General features: G+C 43.0%; 1 protein-coding gene across 3 annotated transcripts in view; it reads right to left on the minus strand.

Moving 5' to 3' along the window:
* The window catches only part of LOC127578699 (cadherin-22), a 783176-nt gene that overhangs the window by 270983 nt on the left and 485206 nt on the right, over positions 1–26987 (minus strand). For all 3 annotated transcript variants that reach the window (XR_007957561.1, XM_052031006.1, XM_052031005.1), the window contains exon 7: positions 210–463. Coding sequence is in view for 2 of the 3 variants with exons in the window: in XM_052031006.1 (XP_051886966.1) it covers positions 210–463 (254 nt within the window). In the remaining variant the exon portion in view is untranslated. The remainder of the gene's footprint in view (positions 1–209; positions 464–26987) is intronic.

The raw sequence follows: 26987 nt of genomic DNA on the forward strand, positions 1-26987 counted from the left end.
TGTAGTGTCATTGTTGTAACACAGGAGACAATGTGTTACAACAATAGACTACCTTTTAAAAGTAACTCACTAGCTCGGAGATGCTTTTGGCACCCTGATAACTTGAAAGACAGATTGCTCATCCTTTAAGTTTGGCAGTTACTGAGGATTTACACAGGTACAGATGGCCCTGAGTGGTACAATGGTTAAAAGAATTAAAAAGCTGGTACCTGATGGGGCTGTTGGTTAAGTCAGGATCCCGCGCAGTAATAGAGCCAATGACACTTCCAACCCGGGTATCTTCTTGAACTTCTATCACGTTTGTTTGTGAGGTGAACACTGGTGGTTCATCGATATCTTTAACTGTCACCCTGACGCTGGTCCAGTCTTTGAAGGATCTGAGGTTCTCAAACTGGGGGTCAACATATTTATTCACTGCTTCCAGCAGCAGACTGTGGGTTCTCTTGGTTTCAAAGTCCAATGGCTGAAATAATTAAAGAAAGTGGTTTAATTTTTTTGAACAAATGTTATTTTTCATGTCGTTTTATCATTTCCCTTGTCTTCATTCACTTTATTGGATATTAATTACAGTTCAAAAAAAAACTTTTTAGATCTTGTAATGCATCACCAATCATTGAGTCTTATAGGTGAGGGTTTGTGGTTCCATGAAATGGCCAGTGAGGTGAAGTTAAAGATTGGACCAAATCTTGCTGGTCTGTTATGCCCGCCCAACACTACCGTCCTCCCTCCTACCTTGTCTGCATGTGAAGGCTAAGTCTCAATGACCCTCCACATCCTGGAGAGCAGCAATGTGGCCTGAAGGCTAACAGGACTTCCAGCAGTAGAGCTCCCCTGTAATGTCCCTGACATCTCCCAGGGCTAGGGCAAGGGTTCACTGGCTCAAACACTTTGAAAAGATTTGGAATACATATAAAATATCTCTGATAATCTGAGACAGTTAAAAGCCTTTTAAATTTATAGACAATTAGAGAAAAAAATAGAAGTATTCAAACATTTAAAAAGGATTTTGATTTAATAAAACACCAGAAACACAAATAATTGAAAACAAAATAAAGAGAAATAATTTGAAGTGGAATAATAGGTTCAAAGCAACTTCCCTTCTCCTTTGCCCCTAATCTTTTTGTCCTACTAGGATGTCATTGCTGGGGAATCCCAGCCAAAGTGGGCACCCAAGGAGTTCAGCGGCAAAGTGAACAAACTAATTTGGCCTTCCAAGTCATTTTAACAGCTAAATTCCCTTCATTCCAAAGTAGCCGACAAGATCTGGACGGATATATAATGGCCTTCTCTGCCACAACTATTCTATGATCCTTCTGTAAATCATCATGGATTTGGCTGGGAATTACAGCTGTGATTATGTAAGCAAGTTGATCGCAATAAACTGGGTGATGTATCTGAGACCAAAATGCTGCAGATGCCAGAAATCTGAAATAAAAACAGAAAATGCTGCAAACATTCATCAAGTCAGCTGGCATCTGTTGAGAGAGTAACAGAGTTTAATCTTTCAGGTTGATGATTCTTCATCAGAATTGGGGCAACATACCTTCCTCATTAAGCATCCACCAAACACCACAGTACTGTATCAAAATACAGGCAATTCAAGAGTAGACTCTGAGGAGATCTCTACAAAGGAACCAAACCACAGCACCGTTAACTGGAGTCATGAATTAATACTTGGTATACGTGTGAGGTTCATTCTGTCAGGGGATCGATGTTCCAAGACTAACTGCCTGCACCATGGCTGTATTTGCTAAAGTTCTGATCTCAATGTGAGAGCAATTCTCTGTAGCCAAGTATCCTTTGGACAAGGTCTGTGCAAACTTCTTTTACTTGGGTAATCATTTTTAATGAATGGCTTCCCATCAATGATTCACTATAAACTCCCTCATGGTCTATTATAATTTTATAATCATCTTCAATCTTGTCTAGGCTTTCTGCTCCAATGAAAATAACCCCAACATATTGAACAGTTTTTCATAACTATATCTTCCCATCTGAGGCATCATCTAATGCATTTATTCTGTTTGCTGCCTACGGCTTTTACTTCCCTTTGAATGGGGGTTTCTGAACAGCACGGAGAACACTGATTGGGCCCTAACTAGTTCTATCCAAATTTATCATTACCACTACTCTAGTTCTAATTATGAAACACAGAATGTACTGGCCTTTCTATGGCTGCAGGGAATTATGCATTAAATATAAGGATCACTCCACCCATCACTGTCTAAACATTATGCACTCGTTTCCATGCCTTATTAATACTCTCCCAGAAATACTCCACCTAATGTTACAGTTGTAATGGGTAAATAATCAGCATTTGCCATCAAAGACCAACTTTAAGATTGTTTGGCTCACATATAATTTACCATTAAATTCCTGAAGTTATTCAAACCTTGGCTTGGGGAAAATGGAATCTGATTCATGGGACACTAGCACCTGGGGAAGGAGAGAGCTATTCCCTTGGGATGGCTTCCGCCTAAACCGTGCTGGGACCAGTGTTCTGGTGAATCACACTAAGAGGGAAATAGACAGGGCTTTAAACTGGGAGGAGGGAGAGCTCCAAGAACAGACAGTTTAATGAAAGGGAGGGGATAGTGAGGGGGAAACTGGCAGTCATAGTGTGATAGGCAGGGGAGATGTAAATGAAAATATGCAAAACAGACCTGGAAGTAACTGTAAAAAAAAATCAAAGCTTAATGTGCTTTATTTGAATGAACTTAGCATTTGAAACAAGATAGATGAGTTGACAGCACAGATAACAACATTATGAGTATGAACTAATTGCTATGGGTTGCAGGCTGACCAGGACTGGGTGCTCAATATTCTAGGTTAAACAGTGTTCCAAATGATCATGCCAAAATAAAACGAGCTGGAGTGGTGTTGTTAATCAAGGAAGGTATTAGAGCAGTCCTGAGTCATAAATGGGGAAATATCAAGGTCATGTCTAAAGGGAACTGCAATTATCATTGGGGGGGGGGGCTTTAATCTGCACACTATTGGGCAAACAAAACCGACAAGGCTTTTGTTGAAGAAGAATTTGCAGAATGCATCAGAGATTGCTTTTTAGAGCAGTACATTGCAGAGCCTACCTGGGAATGGGCTATTTTAGATTTGGTCTTATGTAATGAGGAAACATTAATATGGGATCTTGTGCTTAAAGATCCTTTATAGGGGCAGTGACCACAATATGATAGCATTCCAAATGCTGTTTCAGAATGAACACCAAAGGTCCATAACCAGTGTCTTCAATTTAAATTAGGGCAATTATAATGGTATGAGGGAGGAGTTGTCTAAGGCAGACAGCTCAGTAGATGAACAGTGGCAGATATTCAAACAGCTGGTCCGTAATGTTCAGCAAAAGTTTATCCCAATCACAAAGAGGGATTTCATGAGAAAGAGGTACAATCTGTGGTTAACAAAGGAGGTAAAGAATAATGTTAAATTGAAAACTAAGGTATACAAAGTGGCAAGGGCTTGTGGTAGGACAGCGGACAGGGACGCTTTTAGGATCCAGCAGCAAAAGGCTAAAAAGCTCATAAGAAGGGAGAAAATGAATTTTGAGAGAAAACTTGCATGTGGTATAAAAACAAACAGTAAAAGTTTCTGTGGATATATTAATAGGAAGAGGGGAGGTAAGGTGAATGTGGGACCTCTGGAGAACAAAGCTGGTGAATTAATAACATAAAGAAATGGTGGATATGTTGAATAAATTTTTTGCATCAGTCATCACAGTGAAGGATGCTGCTAATATTCTGAAGATATCAGATGGACCCGTTTCAAATGACTTTGTAAAACTTACAAAAATCCGAATTACAAGGGATAAAGTACAAAAGAAATTCAAAGGGCTGAAGGCGAATACATTGCCAGGACCTGCTAGACTGCACACTGAGGTCTTAAAGGAAGTAGCTGCAGAAATGGTGAACTCATTGGATGAAATTTTTCATAACTCACTGGATTCCAGGAGGGTATCAGTAGATTGGAAAACAGCTATTGTGACTCCCTTACTTAAAAAAGAAGAGCAGAAGGCAGGGAAGTAAAGACGAGTTAGTTTAACAATTATTATTTGCAAGATGCAAGAGTCAATGATTAAAGAGGAATCATTTATCATTTTGGAAAACTGAATATGATTAAACTTAGTCAACATGTTTCTATGAATAGTAAATAACGTTTCACAAATTCACTTGAATCCTTTGAGGATGTAACAGGGAGAGTTGGTAGAGGGGAATCTGTAGATTTAGTGTATTTAGATTTCCAAAAGGAATATTATAAGGTGCCACATAGGCTAGTGCATAAACTAAGTGCAGCAGTTAGCGTAATGTTATTACAGCACCAGTGACCCAGGGTCAATTCCCGCCACTGTCAGTAAGGAGTTTGTACGTTCTCCCTGTGTCTGCGTGGGTTTCCTCCACATGCTCCGGTTTCCTCCCACATTCCAAAGACATACGGGTTAGAAAGTTGTGGGCATGCTATGTTGGCACCGGAAGCGTGGCGACACTTGCGGGCTGCCCCCAAAATACTCGATGCAAAAAGATGCATTTCACTCTGTGTTTCAATATACATGTGACTAATAAAGATATCTTATCTTATCTTATAAAAGCCCATAGTGTCAGAGGAAGCACAAAACAATGGATTGATATCTGGCTATCTCATAGAAAACATAGAGTTGGAATAAATGGGTCCTTTTCAGACTGGAAGAAGGTAACAAATGGATTTCGATGGGCTTCAGTTCTTGGCCCTCAATTGTTCACTATTTACTGGAGGAAGGAACAGTATGGAACAGGGATCTTGGGGTCCAAGTCCATAGGACGCTCAAAGCAGCTGCACAGGTTGACTCTGTGGAGAAGAAGGCATATAGTGTATTGTCCTTCATCAATTGTGGAATAGAATTTAGGAGCCAAGAGGTAATGTTGCAGCTATATAGGACTCTGGTCAGACCCTACTTGGAGTACTGTGCTCAGTTCTGGTCACCTCACTACAGGAAAGATGTGGAAGCCATAGAGAGGGTGCAGAAGAGATTTACAAGGTTGTCGCCTGGATTGGGGAGCATGCCTTATGAAAACAGGTTGAGTGAACTCGGCCTTTTCTCCCTGGAGCGATGGAAGATGAGAGGTGACCTGATAGAGGTGTATAAGATGATAAGAGGCATTGATCGCATGGATAAACAGAGGCTTTTTCTGAGGACTGAAATGGTTGCCACAAGAGGACACAGGTTTAAGGTGCTGGGGAATAGGTACAGAGGAAATGTCAGGGGTAAGTTTTTTACTCAAAGAGTGGTGAATGCGTGGAATGGGCTGCCGGCATCGGTGGTGGAGGCGGATACGATAGGGTCTTTTAAGAGACTTTTGGATAGGTACATGGAGCTTAGAAAGATAGAGGGCTATGAGTAAGCCTAGTAATTTCTAAGGTAGGGACATGTTCGGCACAACTTTGTGGGCCTAAGGGCCTGTATGGTGTTGTAGGTTTTCTACGTTTCTGTTTCTATGCAAGGTTTCCAAATTTGCCGCTGATCCAAAAATTGGTGGAAGGGCATATTGTGATAAGAATACTGTAATTCTGTAATGGGATGTAGATAGATTGACTGAATGGGCAAAGGACTGCTAAACGAGTTTTAAGGTGGGAAGTGTGAGGTCACTCACTTCAGTAAGTGAAATCAAAAGCCAGATTATTATCTAAATGGAGAATGACTGCAAGTGAGTGAAGTTCAGGAGGATCTAACTGTTAGATAATAAGTTAGCAGGTAGGTCCAACAAGTAGTTAAGAAATAGCATTATGGCCTTCAGTGCAAAGGGGTTGGAGTTAAAAAATAGGGAGATTTTGTTGCAATTGTACAGAGTTTTGGTGAGTTCGTACCTGGAATACAGTGAAGAGTTTTGGTTCCCTTACCTAAAAAAAGATTAAGAGACAGTGGAGGCAGTCCAAAGGAGATTTACCAGATTAGTTTCTGGGATGAGATGGTCTCCTACCAAGAGACACTAGATATTCTGGACCTGTATTCCTTGGAATTTAAGTATGAGAGGTGACCTTATTCAAACCTATAAGACAATAAGGGGGCTCGATAGTGCAGTTGTTGGGAGGTTTTCATATTGGGAGAGTCTCGAACATGGGGACATAGCTACAAGGTAAGGGGTCAGTCATTTAAAACTGAAGTACGTAGAAATTTCTTTTGGCAGATGGTGGTGAATCTCTGGAATTCTCTGACCATTTGGATGGTGGAAGCTGGATTATTAGAAATGTTTAAAGTGGAGGTGGATAAATACTTGATAGATGGAGGAACAGAGGCGTGTGGAGAAATGGCACAGAAGAGGAGCTGTGGCCAGCCAAACTATAGCGAATAGTAGGACAGGTTTGAAGGGCTGATGTTACTGTCAGTGATTTACCAACCTTGACAGACTGTGTTATCTTCCAGTCTCATGTACCAAAGTCAAGGGAACCAAGTGAAGTGACAGAAATTTCAGGTATACACACTATAGTCTCCTTGCAAAGTACCCTGCCAATGTTATGCCTCGTTGCAGGAGATGCAGAGGAGACTTCAGTGGCATGTAAGTGGACTGTAATTAAGATGAACTCTGATCAGATGGACTCTGACCTCACAATCTACTTTGTTGTGACCTTACACCTTATTGCCTACCTGCACTGCACTTTCTCTGTAGCTGTGACACTTTACTCTGCACTGTTATTGTTTTTACCTGTACTACCTCAATGCACTCTGTACTAACTCAATGTAACTGCACTGTGTAATGAATTGACCTGTACGATCGGTATGCAAGACAAGTGACAATAATATACTAACACCAACACCAGTACCAATACCAATATGAATATTTTAAAATGTAAAGAATGTTGAAATAATAAAGTAATTAATCAAGTTTACCTACTTTAATCATGTGTGCATGCTCATATCTTTACTTTGAGCTCTCCAAAGGTTTAAAATAAAGGAGATTTGTGAGGCAAGGTTTTTTACACAGAGAGTGGCAGGTGCCTGGAATGCACTTACAGGGGAGGTGGCTAAAGCAAATATGATAGCAATGGTTGAGAAGCATTCAGACAGATGCATGAGCATGCCGGGAATAGAGGGATATGGACCATATGCAGGCAGATGGGATTAGTTTCGATTAGCGTCATTGTTGGTACAGACATAGTGGGCTGAAGGGCCTGTTCCTGTGCTGTACTGTTGTAAATACTGGGTGGTTTCCATCCTGGGTTTCTGTCTGGGTTGTATTAATGTGATTGATGCTCAGCGCTAGGTACAGGGCTTAGAAGCCAGCAATCCTGTTGAACGCCATTGAAATATGGAAAGATTGTACATCTGGATCTTTGTGGTCAACGTTTTAGGAAGTCATGTTCCCTACTGTCATCTGCTTTGGTTCAACACTGAAGAAAATGTGATTAACATTCGAATGAGCACCCAGGCGCACAGGAATGTAAGAAGCTGCAGAGAGTAGGGGACTCTGCCCAATACATCACAGGCACATCCCTCCCCACCATCAGTAGTACCTACAGGAGGCGCTGCCTCAAGAAGGCAACAGCCATCATCAAAGTTCCCCACCATCTGGGCCATACCATCTTCCCCCAGCCACCATCGGGCAGGAGGTACAGAAGCCTGAAGTTCCACACCACCGGGTTCAAGAACAGCTGCTTCCCTTCAACCAATCGGTTCTTGAAGCAAACGGCACAACCCTAATATGTGCAGCTTAGCAACACTATGACCACTTTGATCACTTTACACTAAAATGGACTTTTTTTGTCCAAATTGTGTTCTTTCTTGTAAAAATTGTGTATAATTTATGTTTAATTTATGTTTTTCTTGTGATTGCTGCTAATCTCATGCTATGTGCCTGTGATGTTTCTGCAAGCAAGTTTTTCATTGCATCTGTGCACACATGTACTTGTGCATATGACAATAAACTCAACCTTGACTTCTTGCACAGGTAGTTCTCCACATACCCTCACCCTTGCTTTCAGCTGGTTCTTTGCACCTCAACATCATGACAAAATGGCACTTATCTGGCAGCTTATCTCGAAATGAACATGTCACAACAGAACAAAGTGACCTCAGCATGATGTTGAAGAAGTGGACTTCTAATAAATACTGCTAGTAGTGCAGAGTGTAAGGGCTTTGTTGTGATGAGGTTAAAATTCAAGTGATATGTACAAATCAGAGCATTTTCTCACTTTTTGTTTTGTCCTCTATGATAGGCACTTTCCCCAAATGGATCAGGATTTCAAGCATCAGGAAACCCAGCAGAACAACCATTTCCTTGCAGGAGTACATCTTTATCCAATTCCCACTTTTCTTAACTACTCATCCTGACTTCCATTTGCTGACGGGAATTTGTTTGTTACAGTTGATATGAAGTCGGGGAGATCTAGCGACAGGCCAGCAGTGTGCAGTAAGGCTGAAGATCTCTGCTGAGACACTCTGACAAGCTCAACTTAAATAGGCTTCAGGCATGGGGTCAGGGGTGAAAGAGGAAGGTTTAAAACTCCTGGATAGTTTAAGATTAAAATGAAAGATCAAAGAAGCAAGAATGAAATGGAAAGTAAATTTTAACAAATGTAATAGGAAGGCAAAACAGACAGGTGCTGGCACTGTGGCAATGTTTATTCAATAAGGGAACAATAACGGTGTATTTTATATTCATTTATGGGAAGAGAGAAAATGAATACAGCCTTGATGTATTATAGAAATACTGGGGAATATTTCAAATTTCTTTTTTATATCAAAGATCAGTATTCAATACCAGACTTTAAACACAAGTATCTATCAATGTGAAGAAAGAATGGGGCACATCAGTTTGAAGTCTCTTGTTGGAAGCCTCATTGGACGGGAATTCTACCTGGAAAATGAATTGAATATCTCAGTTCCAGGGGAATGGAATGCTTCAGTGATCCTTCACCAATAGCTTGAGTGAAAAATCAACATACCATTTGGGATTGCCTTTCCCCGATCCAGGTTTAGAGGATCTCAACTGAGGCCACCGCATAATGCTTTTGATCAACTTAAAACACTCTTTAAAGCCAAATACAGTGTTCCTTTGTGTTCAACCACCCAAATCAATCTGTTGAGGTCTTGGTTGTTGGCAAAGTGTAGGGTCTGCCTCTTACCAGAATCACAGTTGTCTGGTCAGTAGTCCATTCCCACTTCATCGTATCTTAATTTTATCTATTCCCCTGGGTTGGGGGGTGGCTGGCGTAGGGCATTCCACCCACCACGGGAAGCTGAGCAGTTATCCTGATGCCTGTGATGACCCAGTACTGTGGTCTCCAAGGCAAGCCTGCCAAGTCGCTGTGGCCTTGACATTCAATATCTCTGTTAATGCAAGAAACCTGTGTGTCATTAGGCATTTGGCCACTGCAATGTGGCTGTGCCTGGTGTCCCCTCCTTGCCATTTTCTCTCTGCTTGTCTCATTGCAGCTCTCCAGGTATCAAATGGTGCTACTCCAGTGATGATATACCAGCCATGCATATTAATCGTGGGGTGCTGAGGATGGGCTGTATTGGCAGCCATTATTCACATAGGATCAATATTCTTCATGCCTTCCTTGGGCAGGTGCATCTGGCACTGAAGTAGCATTGGGCAGCTGCAGAAGTCCTGAAAGTAGTTGGGTGCACACCACATGTTGAAGGTGAAAGGTTGTTGATGATATTTTTCTGTATGCTGGATTCCCTATGTCCTCTTGAAAGAGTGCACAGTCTGGGCTCACTCCAAAAGAAACTGAATTCACACAGGTAGTCAGATGAATTATATTCCAGATGATATTTAGACCTTTGTTCACAATACTGAAGAGACTAGCCTGTATCTTGGTTGCATTTGGTCAATTTTGGTTGACCATTAAGCTTAGTGAGCTCAGTCTGAGTGGGTCCAAAGTCAAAGGTGTGTTTATTATCAGATGCACAAGTACATGTGGGCAGGCACAGTAGTGTAGCAGTTAGCGTAATGCTTTTACAGTGCCAGCGACCTGGGTTCCATTCCGGCCACCATCTGTAAGGAGTTTGTATGTTCTCCCCATGTCTGCGTGGGTTTCCTCCGGGTGCTCCGGTTTCCTCCCACATTCCAAAGACATACGGGTTAAGAAGTTGCGGGCATGCTGTGTTGGCGCCAGAAGCATGGCGACACTTGCAGGCTGCCCCCAGATCACTCTATGTGAAAAGATGTATTTCACTGTGTGTTTCGATGTACATGTGACTAATAAAGATATCTTATCTTATGCATGCACAGATGCTAGTCCACTGCTCGGATACAATGGGCTTTTTATGTAAATGAAGGCCGTTTTATTTAGGTAGATCAGGGAATCCTTTGCATCGATGATTAAACAGAGGGGTGCCAACACCTCCCTGTGTTAGGCTGCCAACCAATGACCACATCTTCCTTGTGGTTTGATGCAGTAGTGGTGGGTTTTGATGTATAGATTAACCAGAGTCCCTGATCATTTTGTAGATTCTCCAAAACACCCCTCTAGAACTGACAATATCAAGAACTGCTGAGGGATGGGAAAAATCAATAACCTTGACTTGGTTCTGTTGAAGCCACCTTTGATATGTTGGGTGAGGTTGTGTTCCTAGAACTCACAACACACCTGGCTGGAAATCAGCTTGCTCAGCCAATACACACCGAGCAGCTCAATGAGGAGGCAAATCAAGGATTTGGGGTGAAATTTCTTTCGATCTGAGAGGTCCTTAATCAGCTTCAGAAGTCCAACAATGTGAACATTCTGCTAGGTTCTTGCATTTCTAATACTACATGGATTAATTCTTTAAAACATTTAAACTCTTTCTAAGTTTATAAAATCATGAGGGGCATGGAGAAGTTAGATTGTCACAGTCCTTTTCTCAGGGTAGGGGAAAGATTTAAAGGGGACCTGAGAGGCAAGTTTTTCACACAGGTGGTCGTGGGTATATGCTGCCAAAGGAAGTGGCTGAAGCAGATATAATTATAACATTTAACAGGCAGTTGGACACGTTCATGAATAGGAAGAGTTTAGAGGGATATGGGCCAAATGCAAAGTCAAAGTCAAGTTTATTGTCAGATGCACAAGTCCATGTACGCACAGGTGCAATGAAAAACTTACTTGCAGCAGCATCACAGGCACATAGCATCAGAGACACAACATTCACAAGAAAACCATAGGTTAAACATAAATTATACAAAATTATACAAGAAAGAACACAATTAAACCAAAAAAAGTCCATTGCAGTGAAAACTGGTCAAATTGGTCATAATGTTGCTGTACTGAGGTAGTGATTAGGGTTGCGCCGGTTGGTTCAAGAACCGAATGACTGAAGGGAAGTAGCTATTCTTGAACCTGGTGGTGTGGGACTTCAGGCTTCTGTACCTCTTGCCCGATGGTAGCTGCGAGAAGATGGCATGGCCCGGATGGTAGGGATATTTGATGATGGATGTTGCCTTCTTGAGGCAGCGCCTTCTGTGGATACCTTCAAGGGAGGCAAATGGGACTAGCTCCGAAAGACACCTTGGTCCACATGGATAAGTTGGGCTGAACACCCTGTGTCCATGCTGTGTAATTCTATGACTTCATGAGAGCCGAGTGTCTTTTTGCAACTGTACTTGTGTTAAAGGCCAAAAATAATATCCCTTTGCACAGCTTAAACACTATGTGGAATTCCCTGGAGATCATGGCAGAAGCTAGATAACTATGCTCCTCATTCTGTGACACTAAGTTACTTGGATGACTAAGACTCTTTAAAAGAAGCCTGCTGACATGCTGACATGGATGGTGGGGTGTTGTCCATAGTAATGACAAAGAAGATTATTAGTGAGCACATAGGGATGGGCATAAATAAGAAGGCTGCTGATATCTGAAGTTTCAAGACATGAGTTGGGATGTGTGCCTCGCTCTGGTGTGCAGGTCAGTGAAAATGGTGATGAGAGCGTTCGGAGGGAGGGAAGACACTTGCTGGTTCTGCTGGTGCAGTTCCTGCTGGTAGGAAAGTCAAAGTTTGCACATCAGGTTTACTGCACCAATAACCTGCTCAGGAGGATTAAAGTTTCTGCAGGAGGGACACAAGACACTGAGTGATGCACACTTGCAGAATGGAAAATAAAAAACGTCGCTGGTGTTATCTCCTGTGGCTGATCAGGAGATCAACAGCACAGATCCTACTGGTCGGGGTGGGGGGACGTGGTGGAGGGATGTGTGGGGGAAGGGTGTGGGGGGGTGGTTATGAGGCAAGGGGTGTGGGAAGGTGCATATGGGGGGATGGGGTGTGGGGGGAGGGCTGTTGGAGGAGGGGTGTGGGGGATGGGTGTATGGGGAGGGGGTGTGTGGGGGATGGATGTGGGTGTGAGGGGAGGGGTGTGGGGGGATGAAGTGTGTGGGGGAGGGGTGTGTGGGGGAGGGGTGTGTGGGGGGGATGGATGTGGGTGTGAGGGGGTATGGGAGGATGGGCTGTGTGGGGGAGGGGTATATGGGGGAGGGGTGTGTGTGGGGGATGGATGTGGGTGTGGGGGGATGGGCTGTGTGGGGGAGGGGTGTATGGGGGAGGGGTGTATGTGGGGAATGGATGTGGGTGTGAGGGGGAGGGGTGTGGGGGAATGGGGTGTGTGGGGGAGGGGATGTATGGGGGAGGGGTGTGGGGTTGAGTGGTTTGGGATGGGGTGGGGGTGGCGTGGGGGATGGCTGTGGATGTGAGGAGGAGGGGTGTGGATGTGGGGTGGGTGTGGGGTTGAGCAGTGTGGGACGGAAGGGCGGGGTGGGGTGGGATTTGTACCAGGAGTGGGAGCAGAAGAACCTGCTGTGAATGAGGAGCAGGAGCCAGTTACTGAGGTTACGGCTGATCTGCCTTTGAACAAATGAATTCCAAAAACATTTAACCCTCCGAGAGAAAACCCTTCTCCTGTCTCCCTGTTAAATGCCCAAACCTTCATTTTCTCATAATTCACTCCCAGAAAAAAATCAAATGTCATTTGCATAATGCTGAGGATACAGTGTTATGTGATTGAATTTGCAGGCAGCAGACTTTCTGCTGTGTTGCATGTCCTCTAACTGCACTGTCTGTTGTGCTTTTATTTTCCATTGTTTTATGTTGCAACGTTTTACAGATCGAACACCAGCCTAATCATTTGCTTTTCAGTCTGTTATTAACACCAGTGGAAGCATTTAGTTCAGTCTCTTTTTCTGAGCTTGCACTGACCTGTGCTTGTTAATTGTTTGCTCTGTATTTCTATGCATATTATATCTGCGATAATGAAGCCTGAAGTTACAGATGCATTAACTGACTGACACTGGATAAAAGAAAGTCATGACCTACAAAGAGCTCAAAGCATTTGTCTTACACCCATAATGTCACAGGAGGCCAGTCAATTCCACCTCTCGAGGAAGCAACCCAATCAGTCCCTGTGATCACTGAGTGCCATTGCATACACTCTGGGCACCATTAACGCTTCTGCAACTGTTTTACCCTTCCTCCCACCACATGGCAGCCTCTTTCGAAGGTGCTGTCTGCTCAACAAACGGCGGCTGTCTGACAGTTTGGGATTCAACACTCTCAAAAGGGGATCAAACCACAATAATGATGGCTGATTTCATAATTTTTAGCACCCTGCAATAGCCAGCACCCATTAAACACACTAATAATGTCTAAAGTTTAATTTCCAGGACCGAGAGTTTAACATTGAAACAGAGAAAACCTACAGCCCAATTTAGGCACTTCGGCCCACAAAGCTGTGCCAAACATGTCCCTACCTTATAAATTACTAGGCTTACCCATAGCCCTTTATTTTTCTCAGCTCCATGTACTTATCCAAAAGTCTCTTAAAAGATCCTATCATATCCGTCTCCACCACCGTTGCCAGTAGCACATTCCACGCAATCACCACTCTTTGAGTAAAGAACTTACCCTGACACCTCCTCTATACCTATTCCCCAGCACCTTAAATCTATGTCCTCTCGTGGCAACCATTTCAGCCCTGGGGAAAAGCCTCTGACTATCTACCCGATCAATACCTCTCATCATTTTATATACCTCTATCAGGTCCCCCCTCATCCTCCGTCGCTCCAAGGAGAAAAGGCCGAGTTCCCTCAACCTGTTTTCAGAAGGCATGCTCCGCATTCCAGGCAGCATCATTGTAAGTCTCCTCTGCACCCTCTCTATGGCTTCCACATCCTTCCTGTAGTGAGGTGACCAGAACTGAGCACAGTACTCCAAGTGGGGTCTGACCAGGGTCCTATATAGCTGCAATAATACATCTTGGCTCCTAAATTCAATTCCACGATTGATGAAGGACAATACATCATATGCCTTCTTAACCACAGAGTCAACCTGTGCAGCTACTTTGAGCATCTTCTGGACTCGGACCCCAAGATCCCTCTGATCCTCCACACTGCCAAGAGTCCTACCATTAATACTATACTCTGCCATCATATTTGACTGACCTAAATGAACCACTTCACACCTATCTGGGTTGAACTGCATCTGCCACTTCTCAGCCCAACTTTGCATCCTATCTATGTCCTGCTGTAACCCCTGACAGCCCTCTATACTATTCACAACACATCCAACCTTTGTGTCATCAGCAAACTTACTAACCCATCCCTCCACTTCCTCATCCAGGTCGTTTATAAAAATCACAAAGAGTAAGGGTACCAGAACAGATCCGTGAGGTACACCACTGGTCACTGACCTCCATGCAGAATACAACCCTTCAACAACCACTCTTTGCCTTCTGTGGGCCAGCCAGTTCTGGATCCACAAAGCAATGTCCCCTTGGATCCCATGCCTCCTTACTTTCTCAATAAGCCTTGCATGGGGTAACTTATCAAATGCCTTGCTGAAATCCATATACACTACATCTACTGCTCTCCCTTCATCAATGTGTTTAGTCACATCCTCAAAAAATTCAATCAGGCTTGTATGGCAGGACCTACCCTTGACAAAGCCATGCTGACTATCCCTAATCATATTATACCTCTCTAAATGCTCATAAATCCTGCCTCTCAGGATCTTCTCCATCAGCTTACCAACCACTGAGATAAGACTCACTGGTCTATAATTTCCTGGGCTATCTCTACTCCCTTTCTTGAATAAGGGAACAACATCCGCAACCCTCCAATCTTCTGGAACCTCTCCCGTCTCCATTGATGATGCAAAGATCATCGTCAGAGGCTCCGCAATCTACTCCTTTGCCTCCCACAGCAGCTTGGAGTACATCTCATCCAGTCCCGGCGACTTATCCAACTTGATGCTTTCCAAAAGTTTCAGCACCTCCTCTTTCCTAATATCTACATGCTCAATCTTTTCAGCCTGCTGCAAGTCCTCACTACAATCACGCAGATCTTTTTCCATAGTGAATACTGATGTAAAGTATTCATTAAGTACCTCTGCTAATTCTTTCAGATCCATACACACTTTCCCATTGCTGCACTTGATAGGCCCTATTCTTTCGCATCTTATCCTCTTGCTCTTCACATACTTGTAGAATGCCTTGGGGTTTTCCTTAATCCTGCCCGCCAAGGCCTTCTCATGCCCCCTTCTGGCTCTCCTAATCTCTTTCTTAAGCTCCTTCCTATTAGCCTTATACTCTTCCAGATCTATAACATTACTTAGCTCTCTGTACCTTTTGTAAACTTTCCTTTTCCTTTTGACTAGATTTATTATAGCCTTTGTACACCACGGTTCCTGTATCCTCTTGTGACACCCCTGTCTCATTGGAACATGCCTATGCAGAACTCCACACAAATATCCTCTGAATATTTGTCACATTTCTTCCGTACTTTTCCCTGAGAACATTTGTTCCCAATTTAATCTTCCAATTTCCTGCCTGAGAGCCTCATAATTCCCTTTACTCCAACTAAACGCCTTCCTAGTCTGTCTGTTCCCATCTCTCTCCAATGCTATTGTAAAGGAGATAGAATTATGATCACTATCACCAAAATGCTCTCCTACTGAGAGCTCTGACACCTGACCGGGTTCATTTCCCAATACCAAATCAAGCACAGCCTCTCCTCTTGTAGGCTTATCTACATAGTGTGTCAAGAATCCTTCCTGAACACACTTAACAAACCCCACCCCATATAAACCCCTCACTGTATGGAGATGCCAATCAATGTTTGAGAAATTAAAATCTCCCATCACAACAACTCTGTTATTCTCACATTGAACAAAATTGCACAACTTGCTACACTTCTGTGAGATTGTCTTCCAAAGAGAGCCCTGGACAGTGAATGCTGTCAGGAGAGACTCCAGATGCTGGAATCTGGAGCAACACACAAAGCGCTAGAGGAACTCAACAGCTCAGGCAGCATCTGTGGAGGGAAACGGACAGTTGACGCTTCTGGTTGAGACCCTTCGTCAGGACTGAAAGAAAGGCGGGAGTAGCCGGTATAAAGAGATGGAGGGAAGGGGGTGGGAAGCAAGATCTGGCGGGTGATAGGTCGATCCAGGTGAGGGTGTGACAGGCAGATGAGGGAGGGGGGAGAGCGGGAATGCTGTTGGAAGCTGGGAGGTTATAGTTGGAAATGACGAAGGGCTGAAGATGATAGAATCTGATAGGAGAGGACAGTGGAGCGTGGAATAAAGGGAAGGAGGTGGGGAGGCGAACTGGAGAGAGGAGTGTGTGGGTGATGGGTGGAAGAGAGGGTGGGGGAGGGGAAAGAGAGAGGGTGATCAGGGCTGGTGGATCAGGAGGAGAGATTTAAAAAAAGGGAAAAAAGACAGAGGGGGAACAGTTACCTGATGCTTGAGAATTCGATGCTCATGCGAGACTGCCCAGGCAGAATATGAAGTGCTGCTGCCCACTACTGCTGGGAAAGTCCGAGTCTTTGGCCCAACTGATCCATGCTGAGCAAGATTCTCATCTAAGCTCGTCCCACTTGCCTGCATTTGGCTGATGTCCCTCTAAGCCTTTCCTATCCACGTACCTGTCCAAGTGCCTTTTCAATGTTGTTAATGTACCTGCCTCAGCCACTTCCACTGGCAGCTCGTTCCATATACTGACCACCTTATGGATGAAAAAGTTGCCCTTCAAGTTCTTATTAAATCTCTCCCTTCTCACCTTAAGCTTATGCCCTCTAGTTCCTGATTCCCCAACCATGGGAAAAAGACTGTGTGCATTCACCCTGTCTATGCCCCTCATGATTTTATGCACCTCTATAAGATTAGCCCTCATTCTCCTATGCTAAAATGAAAGAGGTCCCAACCTGCTCAACCTCTCTCCATAATTCAGTCCCTCAAGTCCCAAGGGATAAGAGGATGTGAGGGTGGGACTACAAATGTCACTGGGTCTGAAAGGACATGGTAATGAGGGTGCAGGGACTTGAGGCAAGGCCCCCACCCAGAATTTACACCTGACACTAGACCCCAATAGAAAGTAGGACAAATCAGAGAACATGTCCATATCAGGTCCCATCAATGCTGTTCGACTGCACAATAGTCACCGGGCAGAAGGTGAATAAGGACATATTGTATGTTTAAGTTCACATGCAGGACTTTGCTGCAATGGCAGAATGGCAGTGAGATGGTGGGGGGGGGGGGGGGTTGCCCAGAGGATTAGGGGAGAGGAGAGAGAAAATCAGGGAGGTCAGATCAGGAGGGAAGGATTGGGGGAGGGATAATCAGAATGAGAGATCAGAGGGGGAGGACTGAGGGAGAGAAGATTTGGGGCAGAGGACCAGGGGTTGACATAAGATTGCTGAGAGGATTGGAGGTGGAGAGAAGATTGAGGGAGAGAAGATTTGCAGGGGATGGTGATGGCATGCAGAGAGGATTGGGGAGAGAGAAGGTCTGGGGAAAGGGCCAGAGATGGAGGGGATCGCGGCAGGAAGAGGATCAAGTGTAGAGAGAGGATCTATGATCTTGCTCTCCCTCATTCCAAGCACCTCTTTCCTCTAACCTCCCTCGCATTTCCCTCCAGACGAACTACTGCACCTTCAGCTGATCCATTCCCTTTGATAAGATAAGGTAAGATAAGATATCTTTATTAGTCACATGTACATCGAAACACACAGTGAAATGCATCTTTTGTGTAGAGTGTTGTGGGGGGCAGCCCGCAAGCGTCGCCACGCTTCCAGAGCCAACATAGCACGCCCACAACTTCCTAACCAGTACATCTTTGGAATGTGGGAGGAAACCAGAGCACCCGGAGGAAACCCACGCAGACACGGGGAGAACGTACAAACTCCTTACAGACAGCGGCCAGAATTAAACCTGGGTCTCTGGTGCTGTAAAGCATTACACTAACCGCTACACTACTGTGCCTGCCCATCCGTGCTTGCCAAGTGGGCGATGCCCAAGCAACAGACAATCTGCTGGAGGAGCTCAGTGGGTTGAGCAGCATCCGTGGGTAGAAAGGAATTGTGGACATTTCGGGTCAAAACCCTGCATCAGGACTGGGAGTGAAGAGGGGAGATGGCCAGTGTAAAGAGGAGAAGGGGAGTGGTGAGAAAGGAGTCCAAGGTGATTGGTGGACGGAGGAGGTGTGTAAGATGACAGGCAGGTGGTGCCAGGTAGGGGAGGGGAGAGGGGGTGGAGTTGGGAGACAGTGGCAGGTGGATGATAGATGGAGGCAGACACAGAGAGAGAGGGAGAGAGGAGAAAATAAACAGATGGTGGGCAGAGGCGAGGGTGAAGATTGGAGACAGCTACTGGAGGGGGAGAAGCAGGAACACCAAGGGCTACCAGTGCTGGGCTCTGATGAGTAAAGGAGGTGAGAATGGGAACCATTAGGGGAGGTGTGAACGGCAGTTGGAACCAGAACTAGATGGGGGTGGAGGGGAAGGGGAGTGGGTGAACAGTGAGTTCACTGTTGACGGTGAAAAGATGGATGAGGGAACGGGGTCAAAAATGGGAAGACCGGGAGGGAGGATCGGAAGGGGGGTGGGGGATCAACCCACTGGAGGGGAGGATTACCTAAAATTGGGAAACTCCACATTCATACCATTGGGTTGTAGACTACTCAGGCGGAATATGAGGCATTGTCCCTCCAGTTTGCGTTGGGCTGCATCCTGGTGATGCCCAACCCTGGGCCTCAGTGGTTACTGAAGCTGGAAATAGCTGGGCCACAAACTAAAGTGTCATCAGTGCAGCCCCCTGTCACTGAGTATCACACCCCTCAGACAAGGTGAAAATCACGGCATGTTCACTCCAAGGTGGATGGTTTCACCTTTACCTACATTGAAACTGATTTTCCACATTCTGACCATTTACTTAGTTTAATAATATCTGTGTGATGTATGGCATCAATCAACACTGCGTACAATGCTGTCTACCATTGTGCCATCAGCAAACCTGTCAACTGGACTTCAAACACCATCATCTTGACATTTATGAATTGACTGAATTTTGTAGCCCCATCACGTATCAACAATCTATTACAATAACAATATTAAAAGATACTTAGGTAGGTACATGAATAGGAAAGATTCAGAAAGATATGGGTCAAACACAGGCAAATGGGATTCGCTTAGATGGGCATCTTGGTCAGCATGGACGATTTGGGCCGAAGGGCTTATTTCTGTGCTGTATGAATCTATGAATCTATCAGTAATCTGTGTAGTTTCCTCGAAGGTGAAAACACCCAGTAGTTTCCAACATACTTTTCATATTTTAAAGACAAGAAGGTTGTAATTAATGATACCAAATACATCTGACAAACCTGTCATATTGGACACAATAATGAAGAGTAACAAGCTTCTAAAGTGTTATTTTCACATTGAGAATGAGTTACAAAAATAAAAGAGCACTGCTTTGAGTGTTAATCCCTGGGTAAATGTTTGCAATGTCAGCAGCTAAACAATGGGGAGATACTTGTCTCTGTGTTACTGAACAACTGGGGATAGGAAGGATGAGGACCAATGACACTTTTCAGTTCCACATCATTAATTGGAATTATCCATACAATGACAAAAGCAATTTAAATTCATTTTTAAAGCAGGAAATTACTTCTCTGCTTAGATTTATGCATCTCAGAATCTAGAAGTGGATGTGATTGAATATTTGTGCGTTAAACTGATTGTATCGTACAGAGTGGATTTCAGTTTCACAGTGATGTGAATCAGGAGGTAATATTTGTCTTTTAAATGTCTTGTGATCTTATCTTACAAATCTTATCTATAGCCAGTGACATGAATGGTACTTAAAATGTGGTTAATAATCTTTCTGTATATCAGTGGAAGTGTAATGTAGACAGAATCAGATGAAACTCATGTTGGATCACATGGATCAGTTAAGTGAATGCATTAGGATGTGGCAGCTGGAATTTGTGAGGAAAAAGTCAGGACATCTCCTCTGGTGGAAAAATAGAAAGGTGGAATTTTGTTTTGATGGTGAGAGTTTCAAAGTTGTTGCATTCAGAGGGACTGGGGTATCCTTGTACACAAATCAAGCTAATATATAGTTTCGGCAAGCAATGAGGAAAGCAAATAGTATGTTGGCCTTAATTGTAAAGGAATCTGAGCAGAAGAGGAGAGAGGTCTTGTTCCAATTATGTCAGAGCCTACTGAGATCCCATTGGAATATTGTGCACAGCCTGATCTCCCCACTGAAAGAAGGATATAAATGATCGAGGCATGTATGGCAATGACTGTTCACCAAACTGATCCTTGGGATGGGCAGCTTTGTCCCATGAGGAGAGATTAAGTAGATTGGGTTTATACAGAGGTTGACAAGGCAGATCCAAGGATGATGTTCCCCTGGTTGGGATGTGTAGAACCAGGGCTCCAAGTCTCAATAGGAGGGTTTAGCCATTTCATTACCCAGAAGGTAGTGAATCATTGGAATTCTTGCCTCTGTGGAGGCTTAGTTACTGAGGAGATTGAAGAAAGAATTCAAGACAATTTGTAGACGTTATGGAAATTTTGATTTCAGTATGAGAATGATGCATCAGGCAGGAAAGGCTGGGGAACCAAGACCTGCTTCCACTTTTTACATTTTTATAGTCATAGAGACATAAGAGTCATATACAGTATGGAAACAGTCCCTTGTCGACCATCAAACACCCATTTATACTAATCCTACACTAATCACATTTTATTCTCCTCACATTCCCATCAATTCACCCCCCCACACCAGATTCTGCCACTCGCCTAAATACATGAAGTAATTTAAAGTGGCCAATTAGCCTACCAACCCGCAAGTCTGTGGAATGTGGGAGGAAATCGGACCACCCAAAGGAAACCCACATGGTGACAGGGAGAACATGCAAATGTTTCACAGTGTTACATGCTCCGTGTTCTAAAATCTCAGCTCAACAGAATGTGAATTAATGTACTGCTCTATGCATCCAGTTGGATCAACTTTGTTCTGATAGTTGTTTGATGACTTAACTATCCAAATGCTTTCTTTCATCTTTCTAAACAAGTTTTCCTAATTACCTCCAGCATTCTTAATCTTCTCAACTCAGCAAGGAGTGTACAATGTTCTCACAGAACTGATTCATCGTCTAGTATTGTGGCTTCCTTGGTTCCTTTGTGTCAAGTCAGATGTCTCTCTTATCTCTTTCTGACAGAGATTGAAAAGCATTTCAACGTAATGGATAAAAGATGGCTTCTGATTCACAAGATAGACCAATAAATTGTTTTGCTCCAGAGAAACAACTTTAGATTAGCATATCCTCACCAGATGTCTTTAAATTAATCATGAAAATATGCATTGTTTTTTTAAAAATCTTTCTCTTGTAATTCTTTCTCTAGGTCTGATCCAAAGAGAAATGGACAACACACTCTCAGAACACACAAACAGATTCTTAGCATGTATTCGCTTGTTGTTTTCAGGGCTAGGAAATCTCTTGACATCAGATATTGATTATTGGACATCTTTCCCCTCCCAACATAGAAGACTGAAATCCTGTCAGAGGGCAGAGCCCACCAGGGAAGTTAATCCTTGGCTGTGAATCAATCATGCCAATTACTTTGCATGTATTCCATTAGCAATCAATGGCTAGATTGGTTCCTCTGTCATTTTTCCACTAATAATTGTAACCAGATGGAAGTCATGAAGGTGATGAAATTCTAATATTACATGTTAAAAATCTGTTAGCCAACACGTTTTGCCTGCATCCCAACAGAAGGAGGTTCTGTTACACATCATCGCATTTAACTCTTGATAAAGTAAACAACTTAAGAAAAAAGCTTATTAACTTTATCTTATTTGAATTTTTAGCCCAACTATAGCAACTTGTGCAACAGTAACTGCACTGGCCAAGTGCCAACAGAATCCTCTTGGATAGTGTTGAATAACGACATGAGCATTAGATAGTCCTTTTGTGCCTGGGTAACAGGATCTGGTCAAACCCAAGTTAGATTTCAGCTGCAGCTTTATGTTGGAATATTTTGCAGTTCAGAGTTTTAACCATCTTGTCCCCTTCAAATGTGCTGCCCAAAACCATTGCAGTGGCAATTGGTTGCAACCCATCAGAAAATCTCTCCGCTCAGTCATTGCTCAGGATATTGCAGATTGAAGTCCTGAAGGAAGCTTTAGGGTGATTACCCCTCCAAAGACAATGCATCACTTTTAATTTCAAGTAACCCTCACCTCTGATGTGTTTTTCTTCCCCCACCCCCCTGCGTCGCCTTCTGATCCTCCTCTGCTCTTCCCATTTTTGTCCCCTTTCTCATACCCCCTCCCTCGTAGCCCCTGATCATCCCTTTACACCCCCTTCCCGGTTCCATCCACCTACTACAAACATAATTCACCCCCTGGCTCCCTTCATCGCCCTGATTCTATCTGCCCTTCACTTCTCCCCTAATGGTTCCCATTATCATCTTCCTTACTTATCAGAGTCCAGCTCTTTGTGTTCCTGCTTGTCTGCCTCTCTCTTTTTCTTTTGTCTGCCTCCATCTATCACCCACCTGCCTCTGTCTCCCAACTCCACGCCACCCCTCCCCTACCTGGCTGGAACTGCCCATCACGCTTCACCCCTCCTCAGTCCACCAGTCACCTTTGTCCCCTGTGTCATCACTTGTCTCTCCTCTTTATACCGGCTACCTTCCCTCGCCACTCTCAGTCCTGATGCAGGGTTTCGACCTGAAACACTAGCAATTCCTTCCCCCACAGATGCTGCTCGACCTGCTGAGCTCCCCCAGCAGATTGTTTGTTACATCACTTTCAAGCTTATTTCACAGAGGGAACAGTTGACTCGACAGATATATCGATAAAATGTTTAAGAAAATATTTTCTATTTTCTTCAGACTGATTTCGAGAGAGATTTGTGTCCTTTGGCTTCTAACTTCCTTCCAAGTCTAAAAGCACATAATTATCTCTTTGGATTTAAGGTAGCATTATGTGTCATTAATTTAAAAAATATTTCGCTTTTCCATTCTTTTCTGCTTGGTGGATGATCTCACATTGTTCCAAACCTTATCGTATCTGTCATATCCTCACCCATTTAGTTAGCCTGCCTCCCCAAAGCATCTTTGCATCCTCCTCACTGCTAGCTTTGTACCATCAACAAATTTAATCCCCTCATCCAGACAGCCAGATCTCCAGCACCGATCCCTGCAGCACCCCACTGGTCTCAGTCTCCCAAATGGAAAATTGTCCAATTTTTCCTACTTTCAGTTTTCTGTCAATTAACTAATCCTCAATGCATTACCCTCAATTCTATGTGCACCAAATTTTAATGCGGCACTGTATTATGTCTATTGAGAGTGCAAATACACAAGACCCACTGGTATCCCCCTTTAGTTTTGCTGCTAGTTACAAATCTCAGAAAACTCTAACAGATTGATCAGCCATGATTTCTGTTGCATGAATCCATTTTTGCTCCACCGAGTCCCATTATTAGTTACTCAATGCCTTGTTACCTCTTAAGATACAAAGGTTTGAGATGATGTACTCAAGGATAGCTTCTGTTATCAGACTCTTGACTTGACCCTTCATACACTAAAAGAAGAACTCTTGATCTCCCATTATCCCTCGTCCCTTGCACTTTATTTGTTTGCCTGCATTTCCCTGTCACTGCAACACTACATTCTGCATTCTGTTTTCTTTTATTCTACCTTGAGTTACTTATGTATGGAATGATCTGTCTGGAAGTCACACAAACAGAAGCTTTGCATTGTATCTCGGTACATGTGACAATAGGAAACCGATACCAACAAAACCAATGTATTTGAGCTTCCCCCCTCCTCTGAATAATGATGTCAGATTAACTGGTTTACAATTCCCTTTTTTCCTCTCCTGCCTTTCTTAAGCTTGCAACCTTCCAACATCGATGGAATTTTGGAAGAAAACAAGCAATACGCAGTCACTTCTTTCAAAACCATTCAGGTCAACAGGTCCTGGTGATTTATTGGCTTTCAGTTCCATTAATTTGTCTATTATTTTAACTAAAGCTAATTTCTTTCAGCTTCTCACTTATTCTGGAATTGTTCTCCAGTATTTCTGGGAGGTTTTCAGTGTCTACTTCCCTGAAGTTGCACACAAAATATTTGTCTGCTTTCTCTGCCATTTCCTTATACCACCACGTAATTTCTCTTGCCTTAGCCTGTAAAGAATCAGCAGTAATTTTTGCTGATCTTTCCATCTTTTTCAGATTTATGCAAGTTTATACTTCTTATGTCTCTCATGAGTTCAATCTCATGTTCTATTTTCTTTTTCTTTATCAATTTCTTGAACTTCCTTTGCTTAATTCTGAAATGTTCCCATTCCTCTGGATTTCTGCTCTATTTGTCAACATTAGAAGCAGTTTCAATTGATCTAATGTTATCTACAAATTCATTTGATAGCTAAAGTTTTCCTGTTGGGCTTTTGTGCCTTTCATTTGTTATATACTTTCTATTAATTCTTTGTGTTAGCCATTGCTTGTTTACTGTTCAACTTTTTAATACAGTTCCCAATTTACCAAACCCATTATGCCTTATATCTTCAAGCTTTGCTTTGTTTAGATTTAAGACCATGGTGTTGAACAAAAGTCATATTGAATTAAACCACTTTCAATCTTTATATAATATTTTATCATGTTATGATCACTCTTCCCTAAAAACCTCCCATCCACCAAATTATTAATTAATCCTTTCACACTGCATAATCCTCGACCTTAAATAACTAAATCATGTGCAAGCATGATAATGTTTGTTCGTGATGTTTTCAAGTAGTGAAGTAATTTTTCATATTTCTTAGAAACAACTTTGAAAGGCCCCAGATTCATCCAACTGCTAAATTCTTTCCATTGGTGAGTTTATGACAATCTCTTTCAGCACATCTTTATTTTGGTCTGCAATGTAGCAGCTGTAAAAAGTACAGTGCAAGACTTTCCTGCCTTGAGGGTGTGTATATTTCTAATATGATACCCAGGTTTGGCATCTTTCTTCCTTCATAAGTCTTTATGACTGTAGTCCCTTGTATGTTGAAAAACAACACATTCTTCCAATGTAGCATTTGTATTCTCTTTTTCAAATAATCCTCATCATGATAAAGAATGTTTGAACTGTCTTGCAGTTTAATGTTGCTGCAGTTCATTTCTAAAGACATGATGGTCTGGACACCCACGACAAGGTGTGCAGTTGTGGCTGTGGGCAACTGCAGCCGCCATGGCTTTGTGGCATTAGTCTTATTTCCAGATTAGGAGACCGGGAGCTCAGTCCCCTTTATAGAACCAAAGCACATAATCTTGGTAGACAAGTTACTACAGTGCTGAGAGCAAGTGTTGTACTGTCAGAAGCTAATGAGATGTTAAATCAAGATGTTTGTTTGGGTTGATGTAAAATATCACATTTGAAGTAAAAGAGTAAAGAGTTCTGCCAGTGCACTGATTACTACTTCTTCATCTGCCTTCACCACAAAAGGGATCAGCTGGTTATTTATGCTTTTCTGTGGGATAATGGAGTGAGTATATAGGCTGGTATTTTTGCTTTCATAACAATAGATTACAGCAGAAATCTAACTCATTGGCCTTGGGGCATTCTGAAGAAGTAATTATGTGCCATGTAAATCAAGGTGACACTTTAACTGAGTTGTTCGTTAGGATGATTGAAACAAGAGGAAGTGACGAGTGAGCAGAAGAGCACAAGAATGTTAAATAAAACAGAGAATGCTGGAAGAACTCTGCAGGCCAGGAAGCATCTGTGGAAAGGGAAAAGAGACTGCTTCCACTTTCCTCCCAACTGAATGTGACCGTACGATGATAAAGAGCAGTTCTTATCCCATGCCCAAGGATTGCGTACAGGGAGCTAACATGTTGTGCAGTACTGACTAAGATAGGTACAACATTATTGACTTTCACCTTGAAATAATCGGAATGAAAACCAGACAACAGCATTATGTGGCAGGCTCTCCAACACACAAAATGTTCCGACATCTATTCCAATCCGTCTCCATTCCAATATCCATTTCTACTGGGCCCAGAATTTCAATAGGCTAATCCCAATATACTCTTGGCGTGTGATCTTCACTGTATAATATTCCAGCATAGAATTCATCTCATCTAATATTTCGCTATCCAGTTTCTTGCTGTTTTGATCTATTTTGATATGTAAGCTAAGATCCTGTTTACCAGTCTCTGACTGTTTCTCTTTTCACAGATGCTCTCTGACCAGCTGGGTGTTTCTAGCATTTCACCTCCTTTCTTCTGGTTATTCTATAAACCTGGCAGTGGATCACTGCAAATTAATCTTCAGAATGGGACAAAAAATATTCGAAGACACCTGACATATTTCCAAGGAGTTAATCCAATAATTTTGCAGGTAAGTACACTGTTCTGGGGGCTATCTGAGCTCCAGAGATCAATCCCTAGCACATGATAACAGTTCTAGCTTCTCCCAAGTTATTTCGGTTCAGATGGGGTTGACGGTAGGGAGATGAAATGATCCACTCTCCACTCACAAAAACTGCCCAAAATGCCCAAGTGAAGGTCCTCTTACAGATAAGAAGACAACACTGAGCCTAACTTTACAACTTCTTGCAGTTAATTATTCTGCTAATAACCACACAAGTACAATGACTCAGAGCGGTATCTCAGAGAGTGGTGCATGCCTCCAGATTATTTTGCTGTTGGAGTTCATGATGTCAGCAGAAAAACCAGTGAGGGAATGAA

The sequence above is a fragment of the Pristis pectinata genome, chromosome 16, assembly GCF_009764475.1.
Source record: "Pristis pectinata isolate sPriPec2 chromosome 16, sPriPec2.1.pri, whole genome shotgun sequence".
NCBI lineage: Eukaryota > Metazoa > Chordata > Chondrichthyes > Rhinopristiformes > Pristidae > Pristis > Pristis pectinata.